At 30.4% G+C, this 18,476-nt stretch overlaps 1 protein-coding gene across 1 annotated transcript in view; it reads left to right on the top strand.

The window, feature by feature from the left end:
* cac (calcium voltage-gated channel subunit cacophony) overlaps positions 1–18,476 on the top strand; it is a 56,178-nt gene that overhangs the window by 12,370 nt on the left and 25,332 nt on the right. Inside the window, exons 10-17 of the mRNA XM_018551229.1 lie at positions 2,699–2,901; positions 3,134–3,561; positions 3,983–4,249; positions 4,599–4,753; positions 5,027–5,596; positions 5,876–6,221; positions 6,494–6,658; positions 13,862–13,972. Of these exons, the coding sequence (XP_018406731.1) occupies positions 2,699–2,901; positions 3,134–3,561; positions 3,983–4,249; positions 4,599–4,753; positions 5,027–5,596; positions 5,876–6,221; positions 6,494–6,658; positions 13,862–13,972 (2,245 nt within the window). The remainder of the gene's footprint in view (positions 1–2,698; positions 2,902–3,133; positions 3,562–3,982; positions 4,250–4,598; positions 4,754–5,026; positions 5,597–5,875; positions 6,222–6,493; positions 6,659–13,861; positions 13,973–18,476) is intronic.

Here is an 18,476-nt window from a genome sequence, read left to right as displayed (position 1 = left end):
CATTTCGAGTTGATGATTCTTCAGAATATTCGAAATTTGATCAAGTTTAAGTAGTAAAGATTTACATGATTTCTTATAGTAGTCAGAACCTATGTTATACATATATGAATCAACGATTTCCTCTAGAAGAGTGAAGCAATTAAAAAGTAAATTTAACGAAATTTAGAAATAAAATTTATGAAAATTTAAGTTGTATTATGGTTATACTCTCTCTCTCTCTCTCTCTCTCTCTTTCTCTTATGTGTGTGAATCATAAAATTAGTTAAGGATTAAATTCCATGCTTGAAAAATACAAAACATTTGCGATTTAAAAATTCATATTGGTGTGAAGGAAGTCGTTGATTCAAGATTTTGACCCGCCTTTTCTCTTGTTCTAAAATTTCTCTCCATTTATATATTGGCACGTTAGCGTATTTCCACGTTTATTGACGTATTTGTTAATACTTTATGGATTCACGCCTGATTTATCTTACGTATCGAAAGGAAAAGAAAAGAACGACGCTGAAAATTAACTTCTTCTAATTTTTGCCGATGAATATTCTAAACACACGCTATCAGATGCTCCTCTTGTTTCAGTGCCTAAGAAAAAGCTCAAAGGTAACTACAACCGTGAATGCCATGACTTTTCGCAAAGAGCTACGTAAAAATAAGGCTGTATTTGTAATCTTACGTAATTGTTTTATTTTTGTATTTTTATTTAAAAAAATTTTTGTTGGTAATATACACACGTACAAGTAATATCGCGCGTACACGATCACAAGTACATGATTAGATATGAGCTATTGCTTGGTAAATGACTTACTTGCCTATTCGCGTATGCAGGATGTATTAATAATCGCTCTTTTTCATTTAAACATGTAAGAATTAATCTTCTCACATTATTTTATAAATGATATAGGCCTAGATAATTTTATTCAGCCTAATTCGGATTAAAAATATTCTTTCAGCGTATATATCATTTGAAATATTTGAATATCTGATAATTATATACATTGATATAAGCTTTTAAAAAATGAGAATAATAATTAAAAATTAATTAAATATCTGAATATCTTTTATCACACAAAAATGTTAATAATTGAAATGCTCATTTGTAACAGTTATGTAATTTTAATATATACAAAATTATGTATTGCTCTCTGCGTAAAAGTATAAACTGGCAAAGGGCCACTTTACACATTCAGACGAAGTATGGTCGTCGCATAGCTAGATTATGTATTATTTATATGGTATTAAAATCGAAGCCTGTGATTACTCGTGGTAGAGGATGTAATTATTGCATTCTATTATACAATTACTTGGATCGACTGCTGCTAATTTTGTGACTGATATGTATCACTTAAGATCACGTGGACTGCGCGAGAGACAGATCGGAAAACTCCGGAGCTAATTTTTTTAAATTTTTAGATATTGCTTTTTTTATGTATTAGTTATCACGATATATAAATATTAGATTTTCTTTGAGTCTGGGAACATTTGCATGAATATTGTTCTGAATTTTTTTTTAAATAAGGAAATAATGTGTGTATATATAATATATAATTTTAAAAAAGGATTAAAACCATTTTCTTATCATCTTAAATTTCTAATTTTTCAACATACAAAAAATTTGTTTACGTTAATAATTATAGCATATAATAATCTTTTCCGTGAAATGAATTTTTGAAATGAAATCGCAAATCTTTTATTAAACAATTGATAATAACATTATCATTATTATCATTAAGTGCCAATGTTTTCGGCGGAAATATTTCTACACTGTTTAAGTGTACCATGTGGTGATGGAATATTGTGATTAATGTTTTTATTATTCAGTTATATACGATTATATAATTTTAGTTTGTTAAAACTGACAGAACAGTAGAATATTAGTGTTGTCAAACGAGAAACTGAATCTCCTGAGTAGTGTTTGAATCCCATCCTATAGAATTTGATAGATGGGCTAATTTCAGCCTGTCGTTCACACATAGTAATAATAGTAATAAATAGCCACAATATATACGTATCGCCATATAATAGTGGTAACCGCTTAGTAGAATACATTAGCATAGAACTTTGTGTGTCTATTCTTATATCTATTTTTTGTTAAACCGGTAATAAATAAAATTTTCTAATTCTTCCAATTGATAAAATAATTCTAGAAATATTTGATTTCTTTTTCTGATCATAAAAATTCTAACATACAAAATGTATAAACATGATATATAATATTTAAGGCTGTTTAGATTAATGAATATATTATTTAAATCAATATGGCAATTTTATAATAGATACTCATTGGTCCAAATAATTTTATGCTATGTTGTGCTATACTTATACATTTTGTGTAGGAAAGCCTTAATATTTATTTATCCTCATTGTCGGTTTATCCTCAAAACTTCTATAAGAATGTCATTATACGCAATGTTCAAATATTTCAAAAAACTTTAATAGATTCTCTATCATACTTTAGATTATATAATTTGAATTTTGTATTTATAGTCGCAGAAATAGCTTAGTAAGTAGTACGAAACGTGAAGATGTAGACATAGTGTAAAAAATTATTCTGAAGTCAAAGAAAAATTATGTAATTTACATTAAAACAAAAATACATACAATATCGTTCAATTTAACAATCAACTGGACTGTAAAATATATTTTAAATGTTTTATTAATTTTATGCTGAAAAAGTGTTATTATACTTTGTAGGGTTCTCGAGAGCCTCCTACTTTAAGTCGAAGGTGAAGAAGCAGGGCACGTGCCTACAATTCTGGCGAGCTGAGAAAAGGTTTAGGTTTTGGATACGCAATTCCGTCAAATCACAACAGTTCTACTGGTTCGTCATCGTTCTTGTGTTCTTTAACACCGTCTGCGTGGCCGTCGAGCATTACAATCAGCCAAAATGGCTCACCGATTTCCTCTGTGAGTTTTGTAAAACTTTAATATTATTATTCCATTTAATGAAAAAATACACATTACACTTAGCATAGTAGAAATTTGATTTATAAAATTAGCTTATATTAAAGGCCATTTTGACAGTCAACCCATTAAGATCTAAAGGATTTCAGCGTAATGAAAACTTATATATCTAAAAGGTTCAAGTTCTTCAAGATCTTAATGGTTTCAGTTTAACTTAATGTTTTGTTATTCACAGACTACGCAGAGTATGTGTTCTTGGGCCTTTTCATGATGGAGATGTTCATAAAAGTCTACGCGCTCGGTCCTCGCACATACTTCGAATCGAGCTTCAATCGCTTCGACTGCATCGTCATCTCGGCCTCGATCTTCGAGGTGATCTGGTCCAAGTTGAAGTCTGGCTCTTTTGGCCTCTCCGTCCTACGTGCCCTTAGACTCCTGAGAATTTTTAAGGTCACCAAATACTGGAAGAGCCTGAGAAACCTCGTGATATCGCTGCTAAGTTCGATGCGCAGCATCGTTTCCCTTCTCTTCCTGCTCTTCCTCTTCATCCTCATATTCGCGCTGCTCGGTATGCAGCTATTCGGTGGCCAATTCAACTTTGACGATGGCACGCCGCCCACAAACTTCAACACCTTTCCCATCGCACTACTCACTGTCTTCCAAGTGAGTACAATCGATCATTATTACGATTCTAATATATGAATATTCAATTCTGATCTTAAATATGAAAATATCATAAGATATAATTGGTCTTTATTTACTAAAATTTTCTAAATTAGTTATTCTCGTTTAATAAATATAATTTTATTGCATCATATATGCTTTAGTTGTTCCAAGTGTCTAAAATATATAGCGAGAAAAGTATCCGTTTTATAGTTTCATACAATTCGTATACTTTATGATACAAATAAACATTAAATAGATACATGATAAAAGTATAGTTTGTGTATGCATATTTTAAATACAGTGGAAATTGGGTATCTAATAATAAATATGTATTATTCAGTAAATGAAAATTAGATGGTTTTTTCTTGAACTAAAAAATATTCGATTGATGTAATAATTGATAATGATTATGATACAGATCCTGACTGGAGAAGACTGGAACGAAGTGATGTACAAGGGTATCGAGTCGCAGGGCATGGCCCATTCGCTCTACTTCATCGTGCTGGTGCTCTTCGGCAACTACACCCTGCTGAATGTCTTCTTGGCTATCGCCGTCGACAATCTCGCGAACGCGCAAGAACTAAGCGCCGCCGAGGAGGAGCAGCAGGAGGAGGATAAGGAGAAACAGATGCAAGAGCTCGAGAAGGAGATCGAGTCGTTGCAGAGACGTGGGGACGCACCGAGGGTGGAAATCTGCCCTCCTAGTCCAACGCAGAATTTGTAAGTCTTATTCTCTTTTTGCTACATTTGTAAAAATTCTTGTCTTTTCTTGACGTTTTGTATTGGTAGCAAATAATATTTATGACTTTTGAGTAAGGTAGAATAGAAAATTTTATAAAATCTTTGATACTTACATAAATATTGTGACTTTATGTAAATCTTAATTGCAAGACTATGTGAACAAAGTGATTATTAATTATGCATAATAAGATAAAGTTAATAGTCATTATTAATTATTTATAATTATTTAATGAAAAATTGATAATTATACATAATATAGATTAAAAAATGTAAAACGCAATATTGACGGAGAGCCACAAAGTGGAGAACGACGTCTCATCTTTTCCAGCAGAGACGGAAGAATTGAAACCCAGACGTCCGAAGAGAGGAGGCAGGATGAAGACGACGACACGGGACCAAAACCAATGCTGCCATACTCCTCCATGTTTATACTGTCCCCTACGAATCCGTAAGTGTTGATAATAATCTGATCGCTCGGAATTCTTTTCCAAAAATATTGAATACCATAATAAATCATAATATTATTAGATAAAATCAGATGATACACATAAATTAAAAAGCGCAGCAGACACCTGCTTTTATTAACGATCGTATTAATTGTCTATTAATCATTTCGATATTTTCTCCTATATTTTAATATTGTATTGTATGCATTATTTTTTTATTTCAAGAACGAGATTGTTACTTTCGTCGAAATAATGGAATAACTTTCTGTTTATAGTATAAGAAGGGGTGCCCATTGGATCGTGAACCTTCGATACTTCGACTTCTTCATAATGGTGGTGATATCGTTGTCGAGTATCGCGCTGGCTGCTGAGGATCCTGTTTCAGAGAAAGCGTCAAGAAACCAGATCCTCAATTATTTCGATTACGCGTTTACCGGCGTCTTTACTATCGAAATGGTGCTAAAAATCATTGATCTTGGTATCATACTGCACCCGGGTTCGTACCTGCGCGAGTTCTGGAACATTATGGACGCAGTCGTAGTGATATGTGCTATGGTGTCGATCGCCTTTGATATACTCGGTAGCTCTTCTACGGCCAGCCAGAACCTCTCGACCATCAAGTCACTACGAGTGCTGCGAGTACTCAGGCCGCTTAAGACAATAAAGCGCGTGCCGAAGCTCAAGGCGGTGTTTGACTGCGTGGTGAATAGTCTCAAGAATGTCATTAACATTCTCATAGTGTACATATTATTTCAATTCATATTCGCTGTAATTGCGGTGCAGTTGTTCAACGGTAAATTCTTCCACTGTACCGACGACAGCAAGTATACGCAAGAGGATTGCAAGTAAGTATATAATTTGAGTATATTATTCAACCTTGTTGTTTTTACTTATCGACATCAGAAGCATTTTGGAGAGAATACACATAAATATATTGATGCATTTAATAATAATCGAAGCTAGAACATTTGATTTTGAAAAGTAAGCGAATAAATATACATATCTTTAAAAGGGCAAATGAAGCTGAAACTAAAAAAAGTTCTTCGTTTCATTCTTATTCTCGAATTATATTTTTATAAGTGGCGTCAGTATAGAAATGGAGACTAATTTTGTTTTCGCGATAGTGGACACTTCTTCGTTTTCGAGGAGGGCAAGTTGCAACCGGAGCTCAAGCCACGGAAGTGGCAATCTCAGTCCTTTCACTACGACAACGTGATGGTGGCCATGCTAACGTTATTCGCTGTCCAGACCGGTGAAGGTTGGCCGCAGATTTTGCAAAACTCGATGGCTGCCACATACGAGGACAAGGGTCCTATCCAGAATTATCGTATTGAAATGTCCATTTTCTACATCGTCTATTTCATCGTCTTTCCATTCTTCTTCGTCAACATCTTCGTGGCCTTGATTATCATTACATTCCAGGAGCAGGGAGAAGCTGAACTGCAGGACGGTGAAATCGATAAGAATCAGGTAATGTTTCATGTTACCTGTTATTAGTTGTCTTCAGAAAAAGGAAATATATATATATATATATATAAAATTTAATTTATATACATATACATATAATAATTCTATAATTTATTTAAATATATGTATAAATAGATTCTTTTAAATATACAAATTTATGTTGGCTCTTTATGTCTTAATTTTTTACATGTCATTTTAGACAATATATTTATGTGATACATGATATTTTTTAGCACAGATATTAATGCATTGATAATTCCGTATTACTCTTTCAGAAATCATGTATAGATTTTACAATACAAGCTCGTCCGCTCGAGAGGTATATGCCGAAGGAGCGGAATAGCATTAAGTACAAAATCTGGAGGATAGTCGTATCTACGCCATTCGAATATTTTATCATGATACTCATCGTATTAAACACATTATTGCTTATGATGAAGGTAAGTGTCATGATCTCTCTCTTGTGTTGCATTGCAATTTCTTTAAAGAGATTCATTAATCAAATTATCAGTTTTTTTCCCTGATTAGCTTTACAGGAAACGCGAATAACGAAAAAAGAAAGTGTTTTAGAATACGAAATTTTTTATGAAAGTAATCGAAAACAAAACTTAAGCGTATTAACATTAATAAAAATTTTTTCGAGCATAATAAAAGCAGCTCAAAAGGATTTTTATAAACTTAGTGGTCAGTTTTGTTTTTGATTTTTTATATCACGATTCCAAATCAAATGAGGCATAAGTGCAAATTATTATTATTATAAAACTAATAAGAGAACAGGGCTACGAGCCATAGATTCGTCAAAATCTTTAATTTTTATTCTAATAAATTATTTTTTTTTTTTCAAAATGCATTTATTTATAAAAGAAAATAACATTCATTATTTTCTTTATTTGAAATCACGACAAAATATTCTTCGGTCATAGTATAAAAATATTTTTATTAGATGTTAAGGCATATTACTTATTGTTAGATGTATTAGAGATAATCTCTGTAAAGTATCTAAAAAATTAGAAATTTGTATTATACTTTCTATATATTAAAAAAAGTAAATATACTGATTTACATTTAACATTACAGCTTTATAGATTAAGTGAAAATTTTCTAAATTTTTAACTTAATTTGTTAAAAACATGTTTTCTTCTTATTAAAATAACTTTTTATTTAGATTCTAAATCGCCAAAATTTTTGTATTATTTTCAAATAGAATATAGAAAAATCTGTAATTTTTTCACAATTTTATTTTGTTAAAAAATACGTCTAATACATCTTTAAGAAAAAAATAATTCAAAAATTAACTTGGAAAGAAAAGGGCACTAGGAGTTAAGCGTATAGATAACTTCACGCAACGCCGATATATATCTAGCAAATCTATCTATTATAAAAAATTATTAAATAAATAAGCTTACATGTTTCGACTCATTTTTTAGCCTTCTTCAGAGACAATACAATTTTCATAAATAAATTATAATTTAAAAAATAACAAAGATAAAAAGATGTTTAATCATAATGAGCTCACTCACAACCGAGAAATAGATTCAAAAGACAATTTCATCCTAGGGAGTACAATCAAATGCATAATAACGGAAGAAAGGAAAGAAATAAAGAAGGTTGAAAAAATGGGTCGAAACATGTAAGCTTATTTATTTAATAATTTTTTGAAGTTATCTATGCTTAACTAGTGCCCTTTTCTTTCCAAGTTAATTTTTTATTTATACAGGAGTTTGTTATTTAAGAATTAATATATTTTAAAAAAATAATTCATTTGATATATTTTTTTACTTAAGAATGAGCTTATGCCTCAATTCTGGTATTGCGATGTATCGCTCGTTTATCTTTGCGTCCTGCGATACTTATCGTTTCTAATTTAATATTCTCCCGCACATTCTCTTAACATAAGACCCGTTAGGTCTGTCGGCAATTTTAACCAATCGACAAACAGTTTCGTCTTTTGTTAACATAACAAAGATACGCGAGATCATAAACGAGAATATGTCGCGTCCAAGCAGAGCACGTAATATCGAAAGACTGTATCATATCTATATATCATGTTATGTACTTACGAGGACATTGTTGTTCTTGCCTGCTGACCTTTTCTGATCGTTTTCTCTGTATAACTGTATCACCCTTGTATTTTATCAATACGTGTACACAGCTATGTCGAACTTCATCGTTTCCTGAAACTCTTTCAGCAAAATATCTTCCTCCCGAATAATATAATGTTTGTTTTGCTTCTACTTTGTTTTTTAATTCTAATATTCTAAAAATATATTTTATATTTTTAATAATTTAACAAAAGACTTATATACAGTACTATATCTTTCAGCAATAATTATTATGCAATGAACTTAGAGTTTAATTGTTATTTCACGTATTTATAATTAAGATCTTATAACATAATACTTAATAAATTAATTTTACAAATATAAATTAACGATTCCTTGATATCCAAAATATTAAATAATTTTTTACAGATTCTGATTACTTATTATTAAAATAAATTAAATAATTGCAGTTATTCTAATATTTCAATATTACATAGGAATTACAGTGTATTTAAAGAAATTAGTAAATAACTTTTTAAATAATATTGTACATTGTGTAATTTTTATATTTTAAATTTTACGTTTTAATTTTTATGTACAGCAGTTCTTTTACAACATAGATTTTATTTACTTACAATATTTATTCCTTTAAATATCTTGAAGATTAATAAAATGAAGTTTTCTTTTTATTCTATTATTTTGCTTTAAATTCGTCGTATATTCTTATATTTATTTTTTTCTTTACCTCTCAGAATCGATTTCTGTTTGATCCTTCATTCCAACTGCATGATTGCCGCTGCGTCCTCGTCTTTGAAGTAGACTTATTCGGGAGCGTGTAAAAAGGGAACACGTTTTCGTGTACTATATTAATTGTAATCCCTATATCATGTATAGACACCAACACAACGTGCGTTCGACTCATACATTCACCTTGCTAATACCATGTTTTAACTGGTAACGGGATAAAGCGTTGCATCTCAACCCGTCCTAGCTTGATACAATTGACTTAGGAAATTAAGATGCCAAAAGATTGCGCTTTTTGGCGTCTACAAACCCTGCACGTGAGAATCCACGTGTTATTTTGAAGCACTTTTAACCCCTGCCCATAAGCTATCTGATTCTTTCTTTTTAGTGGTTTTCTCGGAAAATTTAATTAAATTTTTCTTTCAATTTAAATTAAATTTAATATATAGCTAAAATAGTAAATTAACTTAACGTTTTTATATACTTAAGATCGAGTAATTAAAGGAGGGTAGAAATTTTCGAGGGTTTTCCGACCACTTGGGGATCGTTTTATTTATATATTTTCTTATGTATTTTTCTTCGTAGAAATCGAAAATAATCATTATAATATAATAACGCCAGATTAAAGGAAAAATTAGTATATTGAAATAAAATTAACAAAATCCTTATTCGCATCGTTATGAAATCACTGTCAGTGCCTCAATGATTTAGAAATTAATTCAAAATTGTATACACTATATACAATATTGCACCACAAAATGTTAATTAGATTGTATTATTTTTGTATGCAATTGAAGGCTTTATTAATAGTTATAAAATAATTTTTATATTATTTTATTTATATTGTTTATTACATTTGATTAATAGCAATAGTTGAATAGATTTGAATGTTAAATCAAATTAATTATAAATCAAAAATTTGTTTCTTGAATTTTATTATCTACTTTATTAGTTGTCTGTTAATAACTAATATATTGTTACAAACTACGCTACCTGTTTTGAGAGTTTTCTTTAATTTGATCCACTTCCACAAATTCTATTAATTCACTGTATATTAATTAGATTCGTGCACGCTTTCAGTTTTGAGCCGAATCCTGTATTCTATTGTGAGTTTTTTTTATTTGCTTTCCAATTTCTATGACTTGTATAGTTGAACGCACGAGATGAATATCTATCCTTATTTTTCTGTTTCTCTTAAACAAGATTATCTGAGCCTGAAATTAGAATCACCGAATTAGAAACATTCATACACACATACATATTAGGTTAATTCCAATCCATACGCAACGCCTGATTACACAATATCATTTATGGTCGGACTTGTTTGCCTGAAAAAAACGTATTGTGTTCAGATTACTTGCACACGCGCTGCACCTGAGAGCACATACCAAATAAAACACCATGTGTTCACATTGTTCAGCACACAACGAGAAGCCAATAATATTTTGTTCTTGTATTATAAAGATGTTTTGCTTATTTTCAAAATTTTTCTAAAAAAAAATTCGTAAAAGAAAAAGTATTATTAAATTAATAAAAATAGGATTATGTACATATGATTCATGTTTTATGTAAAAATATGTTGTCTCTCGCGACTGAAATAATTAATAAAAATAATTAATAATGTTTTATATAGTTTATAGTTAAAAGGAATTTGTTTTATTTCTAAATGTGATGTTTTACTTTAAAGTCATAAAATTTATCATTTTAATCTGTCTCAAAATAATAATTAATAGTATATTTACTTATTATTATATAAAATATAATGTAATGCGAATTAACCAGCTCAGTATTTGGATTATAATTGATTGTCTTCTCGTTTGACACATCGGTGGTTAATACGATGTATGTGTATGTGTGTGTATATATGTATATACATATACACACATATAGAGTATCCACTCGCACTTCTCACACATGTGCAAAATTGCGTGTCGCATGCTGGCTGTCGTCAAAGCAGATTGATCAAACTAAAAACAACGAAATAGCAACAACATTAGATATATCTGCTGAATGTGTTTTACAGTGACAAGAAACACACTGCACGGGACGTTCGCACGTTTCACCCTTTCCTTTTTCCTCACACAGAAAAGAAAGATTGCAGGAGTATAAGCACTTTGAAAAGTGAAGTTTCGTAATTCCTAACGATCCCTTCGTTAATTGAACTGCACTCTTTTTGTTCCGGAAATCCATTCACTTTAAGTGTCTTTGTTCGATTGTTTTTTACGTTTTCTTCGATCATTTCTTACTGTTTCTCTCTCTTTCTTTCTGTTTTGTCAATCTTTATCGATTTTGCGACTAATTTCTTCAGACACTGATTCGTATATGCCCAATTAACCTACGGTCCACAACACTCTGGGGAACAATGACAGAAAGAGGATTTATTTCTTTACAATTAATTTAAGTTGTAATCTATAGGTTCCCGATTACAAGTTTGCTGGTTCTATTTTCGCCAAAATCACATTGTAGCTAACCCGCATTCGTTGATTGGCTAAAATAGAATCAACAACCTGCAATCGTAACTGGCAACTTGTAGTGTGATTACGGCTTTTGGCCTATATAGTGTTGTGTGAGGTTTAAAATTCTCTTTATCTCATCCGCTCTTTCGGTTTTAAAGAGAGAAAGTGAGAATTTTGAGCCTCGCTTAAAGTAATGTTAATGCACACACAATCGAGCCTTAATGATAAACTTAAATTTCACTTAACGCTTACATTAATATTAAATTCATGTTTTAATTTTAGCTTACAATTATATTTTACTCTTATTTCACAAGTATAAATCAAATGTATTAATTATATTTGTGTATATTTAATCATGATCGATATTTGCTTCGAAATTCCTTAACTGGTATTCGAGTATCTAGTATATTTTAAATTAATATATCTTTGTTTAAGATTAACGTAATTGAACGGTTTCTTTTCATTTGGAGAAGAAAATCTAAGGAATAAAATTATATATCTTAAAATTATGTAAGATTGTGAAATATGTTTGCTACAAATAATTTTTCACAACATAGTTGAAAATATCTTGATCCACGTACACACACACACACTTTCTTCGCACCGTAATTTTTAAAACATATAATACAAAAAAATTTGATCTTACAATTTTTTGTGATATAAAACACTAAACGATTTTTTTTTCTTGTCATTGGACCCACAAAATCCACCATTTAGAAAACTCCTAATATACAATCCATTGATCCAAAAAATTAGTTGATCATCAGTTATCTCAGTAAACACCTCATATCTTTCATAGCACTGTTAATAGTTTAATTAAAGAGATACATATACAATGCGAATAAGTGCAAATAACGGTATTGGTTAACCACATACATAATTAGCATACGCACTACACTCGTCGAAAGACGAATTGATATCGCAGGAATGTAAGAGACAAACGTTTCATTTAATATACACGCATACCGATTAGGCTCGTACAGTGTACACGTATAAGTTTCGACGACGTTAAGAAAATGTCTCCCTCCCTACATTCTACGAATATATATAGGTGTATATTAGGACGATTAAAAAAATCCAAAATATCCTTTTGCGGTTACCTTATTGGAACTACTTATTCTTTATGATTAAAAATAGTCACTGTTATTTTTTCAAATTTTTTAAAAATATGTAGAGGTCGTGCAAGTCGTATTTGTAATAAAAGTTAATGTCTTTCAGTCTTTTATTTTTTTTCTGAAAAGAATGTTACACAATAAATAATATTTTCATCGAGTAAGCAATCAAACACATACTTTCTGAGTATCAGAAAAATATGTACAGCTCACTCAATTTGAAGATATATAATAAATGACACTTTCAACCGTGTATACAGACATACAATAACTTTTTTATTTTATTTCGAAAAAATTTAAAAATAACAGTAAGTTCCTGAGACAATTTTATGTTATTGAAACTTGCAAAAAGTGTACACAAAAGTATTCTTTTTAGAAAAAAATAAAAAACTGAAAAATAAAAATTTTCATTATAAACGCTATTTGCGCGATCTTTGCATATTTTTTTAAATTTGACTAAGTAACAGAGTGACTATTTTTAACAACAAGAAATAAGTGGTATTAATAAGGTAGCTAAAAAAAAATATTTTGGATGATTTGAACCACTTTAGTGTACATCTCACTACGCTTTTACATAAACGTAACCTTTCATATATCTCTCGCACTTTATCTTACACGCCGTACGTATGTATGACTAAACTGTGTACCAATTCGTGATATCCAAAAGCTGACACATAACATGACCCATGAATTATTCTCGAACATAACGCGATTTATTTTAAATTTTGTTACTTTTTTATTCTTACCTCGAAAAACATTGACATTATTCTGTATTTGATATAATTTCTATAGCGGTATGCGAGAATAAAACAGTATGAAGAGTGATAATACGTCAGCAGGGTTAATTTTGCGTAAAAAGATTACTTATTAAAATAAAATTATTCGAGCTTTTAAATACTAATTGTAAGTTGATTTTACTAACCATCGTTGGAGACTTTTAATCAATAGGAGAAATTAATAAATAAGTTATTAATTTAATATATTTGCACAGTATATTTAATTGTGTTTTTAAGGCAATAGTTAATCTTGCTGGTGCAGTTATCCCGTTTTACGATATGTAACGATTGTGCAGCATAGAATGTTCATGTATCGGTGCACAGAATTTTGTAAAAAAAAGAAAAAATGAAAGAGCCACTTCTTTCTTCTTCACATACGGTGGGTCAGAGGAAGGAAGAAGGTTGTGCTAAAAGAAAGCAAAGAGAAAAAGCGAGTCACGCGCGATTAAAGCTTGTACGTACGTACGTATGTCTGTCTGCCCGGCTGTGTGTTTGTCAGTATATGCATTGCAGTTCCATCGGCAAAGCGATTCGTACAAGAACACGCTGAAGTACATGAACATGTGCTTCACGGGGATGTTCACTGTCGAGTGCGTACTGAAGATCGCAGCATTCGGCGTGAAGGTAGGCTCCATACACCGCCAAACATCTCTCTCTCATCGAATTCTCAATATATTCTAAGTAAAGCGAGATATAATTCGAGACTCTCGCTAAGTCGAGTGAAAGATGGCTCCTCGTGATAGTTCCTCAAAATTGGAAACCTGAAGAAATCCAGAAATCCCTCGCTGTTATCAAAAGTAATTAACGTATTATCGAGATAATTAATAAACCTTGAAATAATTTGGCGTTAAACATATTTGTAACGTTAATTTATCATTAAATATCAGAAAAAATTAGAAAACAATTTTTGAATGATTCAAAGTGATAAAATTGCTGCAATAGTTTTTTTAGTAACATTGAAAAGTGGTGGAATATCACAAGAGAGTTACTTTTCACGTCGCCTGGTAAGTGTCGCTTGTTAGAAGATAATTAGAAGTGGTTCTCTTCGTGAGTACCGATGTAGCAATATGACTTATCGGAACACTTTCGGTACTCCGGAGATATCCGTATATATATATTGTATATATATATATATATATATACTCTATCTCACGCGTGTATATTTCTACAAGTATATAGAATATACTATTTAGTGAACTTTCTGTGCGCAGGGCTGAACAAGCGCTAGATGCTGTCGGAGTAGTTGTAGCGTTTCCATTTCTCGATATACCTTCGTACGAATATATAGATATGTATCTCGATAGAACTAGAATGGTATTTTTCGTGCTCCTCTGTGCAAGGATTAGCTGCAAGATCTAGATAGAAACTTTTTTTTAATTACTCATACTCATTCTGTACTTGAGATAGTATCAATAAAGTCTACAAGTACTTTAGTATGCAAAAAATGCTCAGCTCTGTACACGTGATCGAGCTTTAGGATAATTTGGGAAGATTTAAGATTTATAAATACCATACAATCTTTTTTATTTTTACTTCCGAATTTGAATTTTTTTTCTTAAAAATTCATGGAAAAACACAATATTTTCATCAGCTTTCAAGTCATCTACTTTTAAACTTATTCATTTAGTACATTTTATATTTTTTTAATTCACTGTGACTGCTACTGTGGAACTTTGACTTTGTATTTAATATGAATTAAACACAGTTAATTGAATCAGAGTTATATTATTTTATTTTATATAAAAAATAAAATATTAGAAATGTAATATATATTTATTACTTATACATGTTTATAGTGTTACAAGCAAAGATAATGCAAATCTTCTCAGGTTTCCTACATTAATAATAATTACACTGAACAAAGTAATAATGGGATTAAATCATTAATTGTACATTTAGCATTGTATTTTTTATTTCTGTTAATTTTTGTGTTTTTACAATATCAATTTACTTGTTTTTTTATCCCGTTATTACAATAAGCTAATTACACAGAGTTTATACAAAAGAAATTAAAAAAATTTAAACTACGATCGAATATTTGCAAAATATCCATCGATTGTTCACACATATACACGCGTATACACATGCATACACAAATATTTGATCGTAATATTTAATGTTCAAGTGAGTCCGCGAAAATTTGATATTTCTTAATATTTTTCTTACACTTACGTTTTGTATCTGATAAAAGATGTGTAATAAGGCTTAGTATTCATATAAATGCGCTCTTATAGAATTTATAATTTAACCTACACTAACATAGAAAATTAACAGTTACACTTACAAATACACAGACATAAAGATTCATATATCACACACCTTCATGTGGCACTCATGAATATTCCAACATGACGTATTGAGAACATAAATAAATTTCACATCGAATTATTTTCAATTATGTTTTTCATGCTTTTTTTTCTCTATTTCTTTCTTCTTATTCTTCTTCTTCTTCTTCTTCTCTCTCTCTCTCTCTCTCTCTCTCTCTCTCTCTCTCTCTTTCTCTTTCTCTATATCTTTTTTACTTTTCTATCTTTCTTGTATTTTGTTTTCTTTGCTCGTCGGTTTAATTTTTCGGAATACTTTCATAATAAAAATAATGGAACAAATAGCAAATTAATTTAAGAGAAAGTTTCGAAAGTCGCACTCACAGAAAATATTTCTATATTCAATGTTATTACTCCAAGATCTAGAATAAAATAAGATTGACATACAGCCAATTATATTTATTTTTCAGAGTAGAATATTTTAATCTTAAATGAAAAATTCTAAGAATAAGGTATTCTTGATTTAGCTCATTAATTTTCTTAATAGAAAAATTTAAGTTCGATACAATATTTTTCATTTAAACTTATTTTATTCCTACGGAAGGAATTTTATTTATATTTTTACGAAAAACTGAGCTCAGTCGAAACTCGAATTGGGGAACTCTCGTTCCGCGTCTCTTTGCCTTTTACCTAAGACGCTACCCCACGAGAGTTTCACTGCTTTGATGTTGTAGCATCGCATATGTAACTGGATAGACTTATTCTAAATGTAAGAATATATAAATTTCTAAATTTATATGTGTTGTACTTATTTCAAGATAAAATGTCGACCTTATTTTATTCGAGGGTGTAGAATACAAATTATTGATTTCATTTTAAAATAACCCTAATTTCATAATGTATAGGGTTAAGATAAGATAAAGTATACGTCAAGAACTTTTTTTTTCTCCATATTAGAAATCCTTTCTGTGAAGGCGAGGAGAAATGTACATAAAGGAAGTGCTGCTTTTTGATATCCTTTGCATGCCTTGCCCGTTTTGCCTGTATCCGCATGTAATCACTTGCACGGTCTGATATGTTTTTGATCCTCGCATGCACACATCATGATTACTATGACTGCGATTATGGGTTGAATGACAATAATAGTGATGATTATAATAACAACTAAAGATAAATATGATGATAACACTAATGATGATGTTGATGATAATGGTGATGACAATGATGATGATGACAATGACAATGAGGACAATAATTTATGGTGAGCATAACGAAACTAAAGTCGAGAAGTCGCGAAAGCGCTCCTCGTTGCTGTTCGCCGCACGCATGTCATTGTGTTGTGGGGAAAAGCATTAACTTCTGTTTCACACATGCATACACTCGGCACACATAAAATTGAACATCGTATTCTATATACACACAGACTGATCGAGATTTACCTATCACATGTACGATGAAGAATCATCCTGTCAGAGATTGGTTAGATTTGCTTGGTAACTTGATACAAAGAGAAGAGATGCCTTCTCACAAAAGAAAATAAAACAAATTTAATTATTTGGTATAAAATAATTCTATACAACATTATATAATGAATTGTATTAAAGCAATTTTTTAACAGAATAATGTACTAGAAAAAAATGTATATTTATAATATTTGGATGTACATTTGATATATAGTCTTTGTGTTTTTGCTATTTATGGAGTAGATATAATGCAATGAAATATATACAATATTAAAACAATACTATTTGCAGACAGTTTACAAGATAACAATTAAAATTGTGTATATAATCGAAAAATTTATCATTATTTATATTTACAAAACTTTATATATATTTTTGAAATTTTTATATTTAAAGTATAAACTTTATGGTAAAGTATAAACTAAATGGGATCTTTAAAAAAAGTTTAAAAAATAAAAATCATAATTTTAAAATAACAATAGAATGACAAAAATGAGTCAATATATTTTTCAATTAAGCGTGTAACGTTTATATCTTGAAAATAAAAGAAAAATATCTCATTTTTAATTTAATAACAATGTTCGACTCAAATGAGAAAAATAAATGAAGAGAGCGATCGAATACAGAGATTAATTAAAAAAGAACGAATACGTATATGTATAGATATATATGGGCGCACAAAGGAATATTAGAGTCTGGGTTGTGTGTTACGTCTGTGTGTTGGGTATATTTTGTAGTATCACGAAGCGCCATTGGTTTTATTGGACTTCTTGACCATCGTGAACTTGGTCGTCACTCTCCTTTTCCTCATTGAGTGCATCCTTAAAATCGTCGCCTTCGGATGCAAGGTATAAACAAGCCTCTTAAATCGCTCTAATTCCATCTCACTCTCACTCAACTCACACTGCAAATTCTTATCACTTGTTATTCCATCGAAACTGACATCATTCACCGGTCGTCATTAATTGTGTGATGTTATCGGTCGGAGGATACTCGTGAAGAAAGTGGGGATCCTAAAAACTGGCGAGAGGAACAGAAGGGAACAGATCGAGACATCGCGAAACTGTTTATCACGAAAATAAAAAGTATCTTTAAAGTTTATTTTTAAGTAGATTTATCAAGATTTAAAGTAAACTTGTATGCGTAATATGAAATTATTACAGTATTTTGAATGGACATTCAAAAGGTAGCAGTTGACAGAAAATAGGACTACACCATTTAGAAAAAATTGTTGAATTTTTTTAAAATATCGGATATATAGTAGAGAGATATTAAATTATTTCAACATTAATGAACAAAGAATCTCTGAATAATTAAGTTCGAAACAAACGAGAGGATATAAAAAAAATCTTGCTTTCTCTCTCTCTCTCTCTCTCTCTCTCTCTCTCTCTCTCTCTCTCT

This window comes from Cyphomyrmex costatus, unplaced genomic scaffold (genome assembly GCF_001594065.2).
Source record: "Cyphomyrmex costatus isolate MS0001 unplaced genomic scaffold, Ccosl1.0 scaffold135, whole genome shotgun sequence".
In the NCBI taxonomy this organism is placed as follows: Eukaryota; Metazoa; Arthropoda; class Insecta; order Hymenoptera; family Formicidae; genus Cyphomyrmex; species Cyphomyrmex costatus.
Note: the sequence above shows the minus strand (reverse complement) of the source record. Positions and strands in the feature narration are given on the sequence as shown.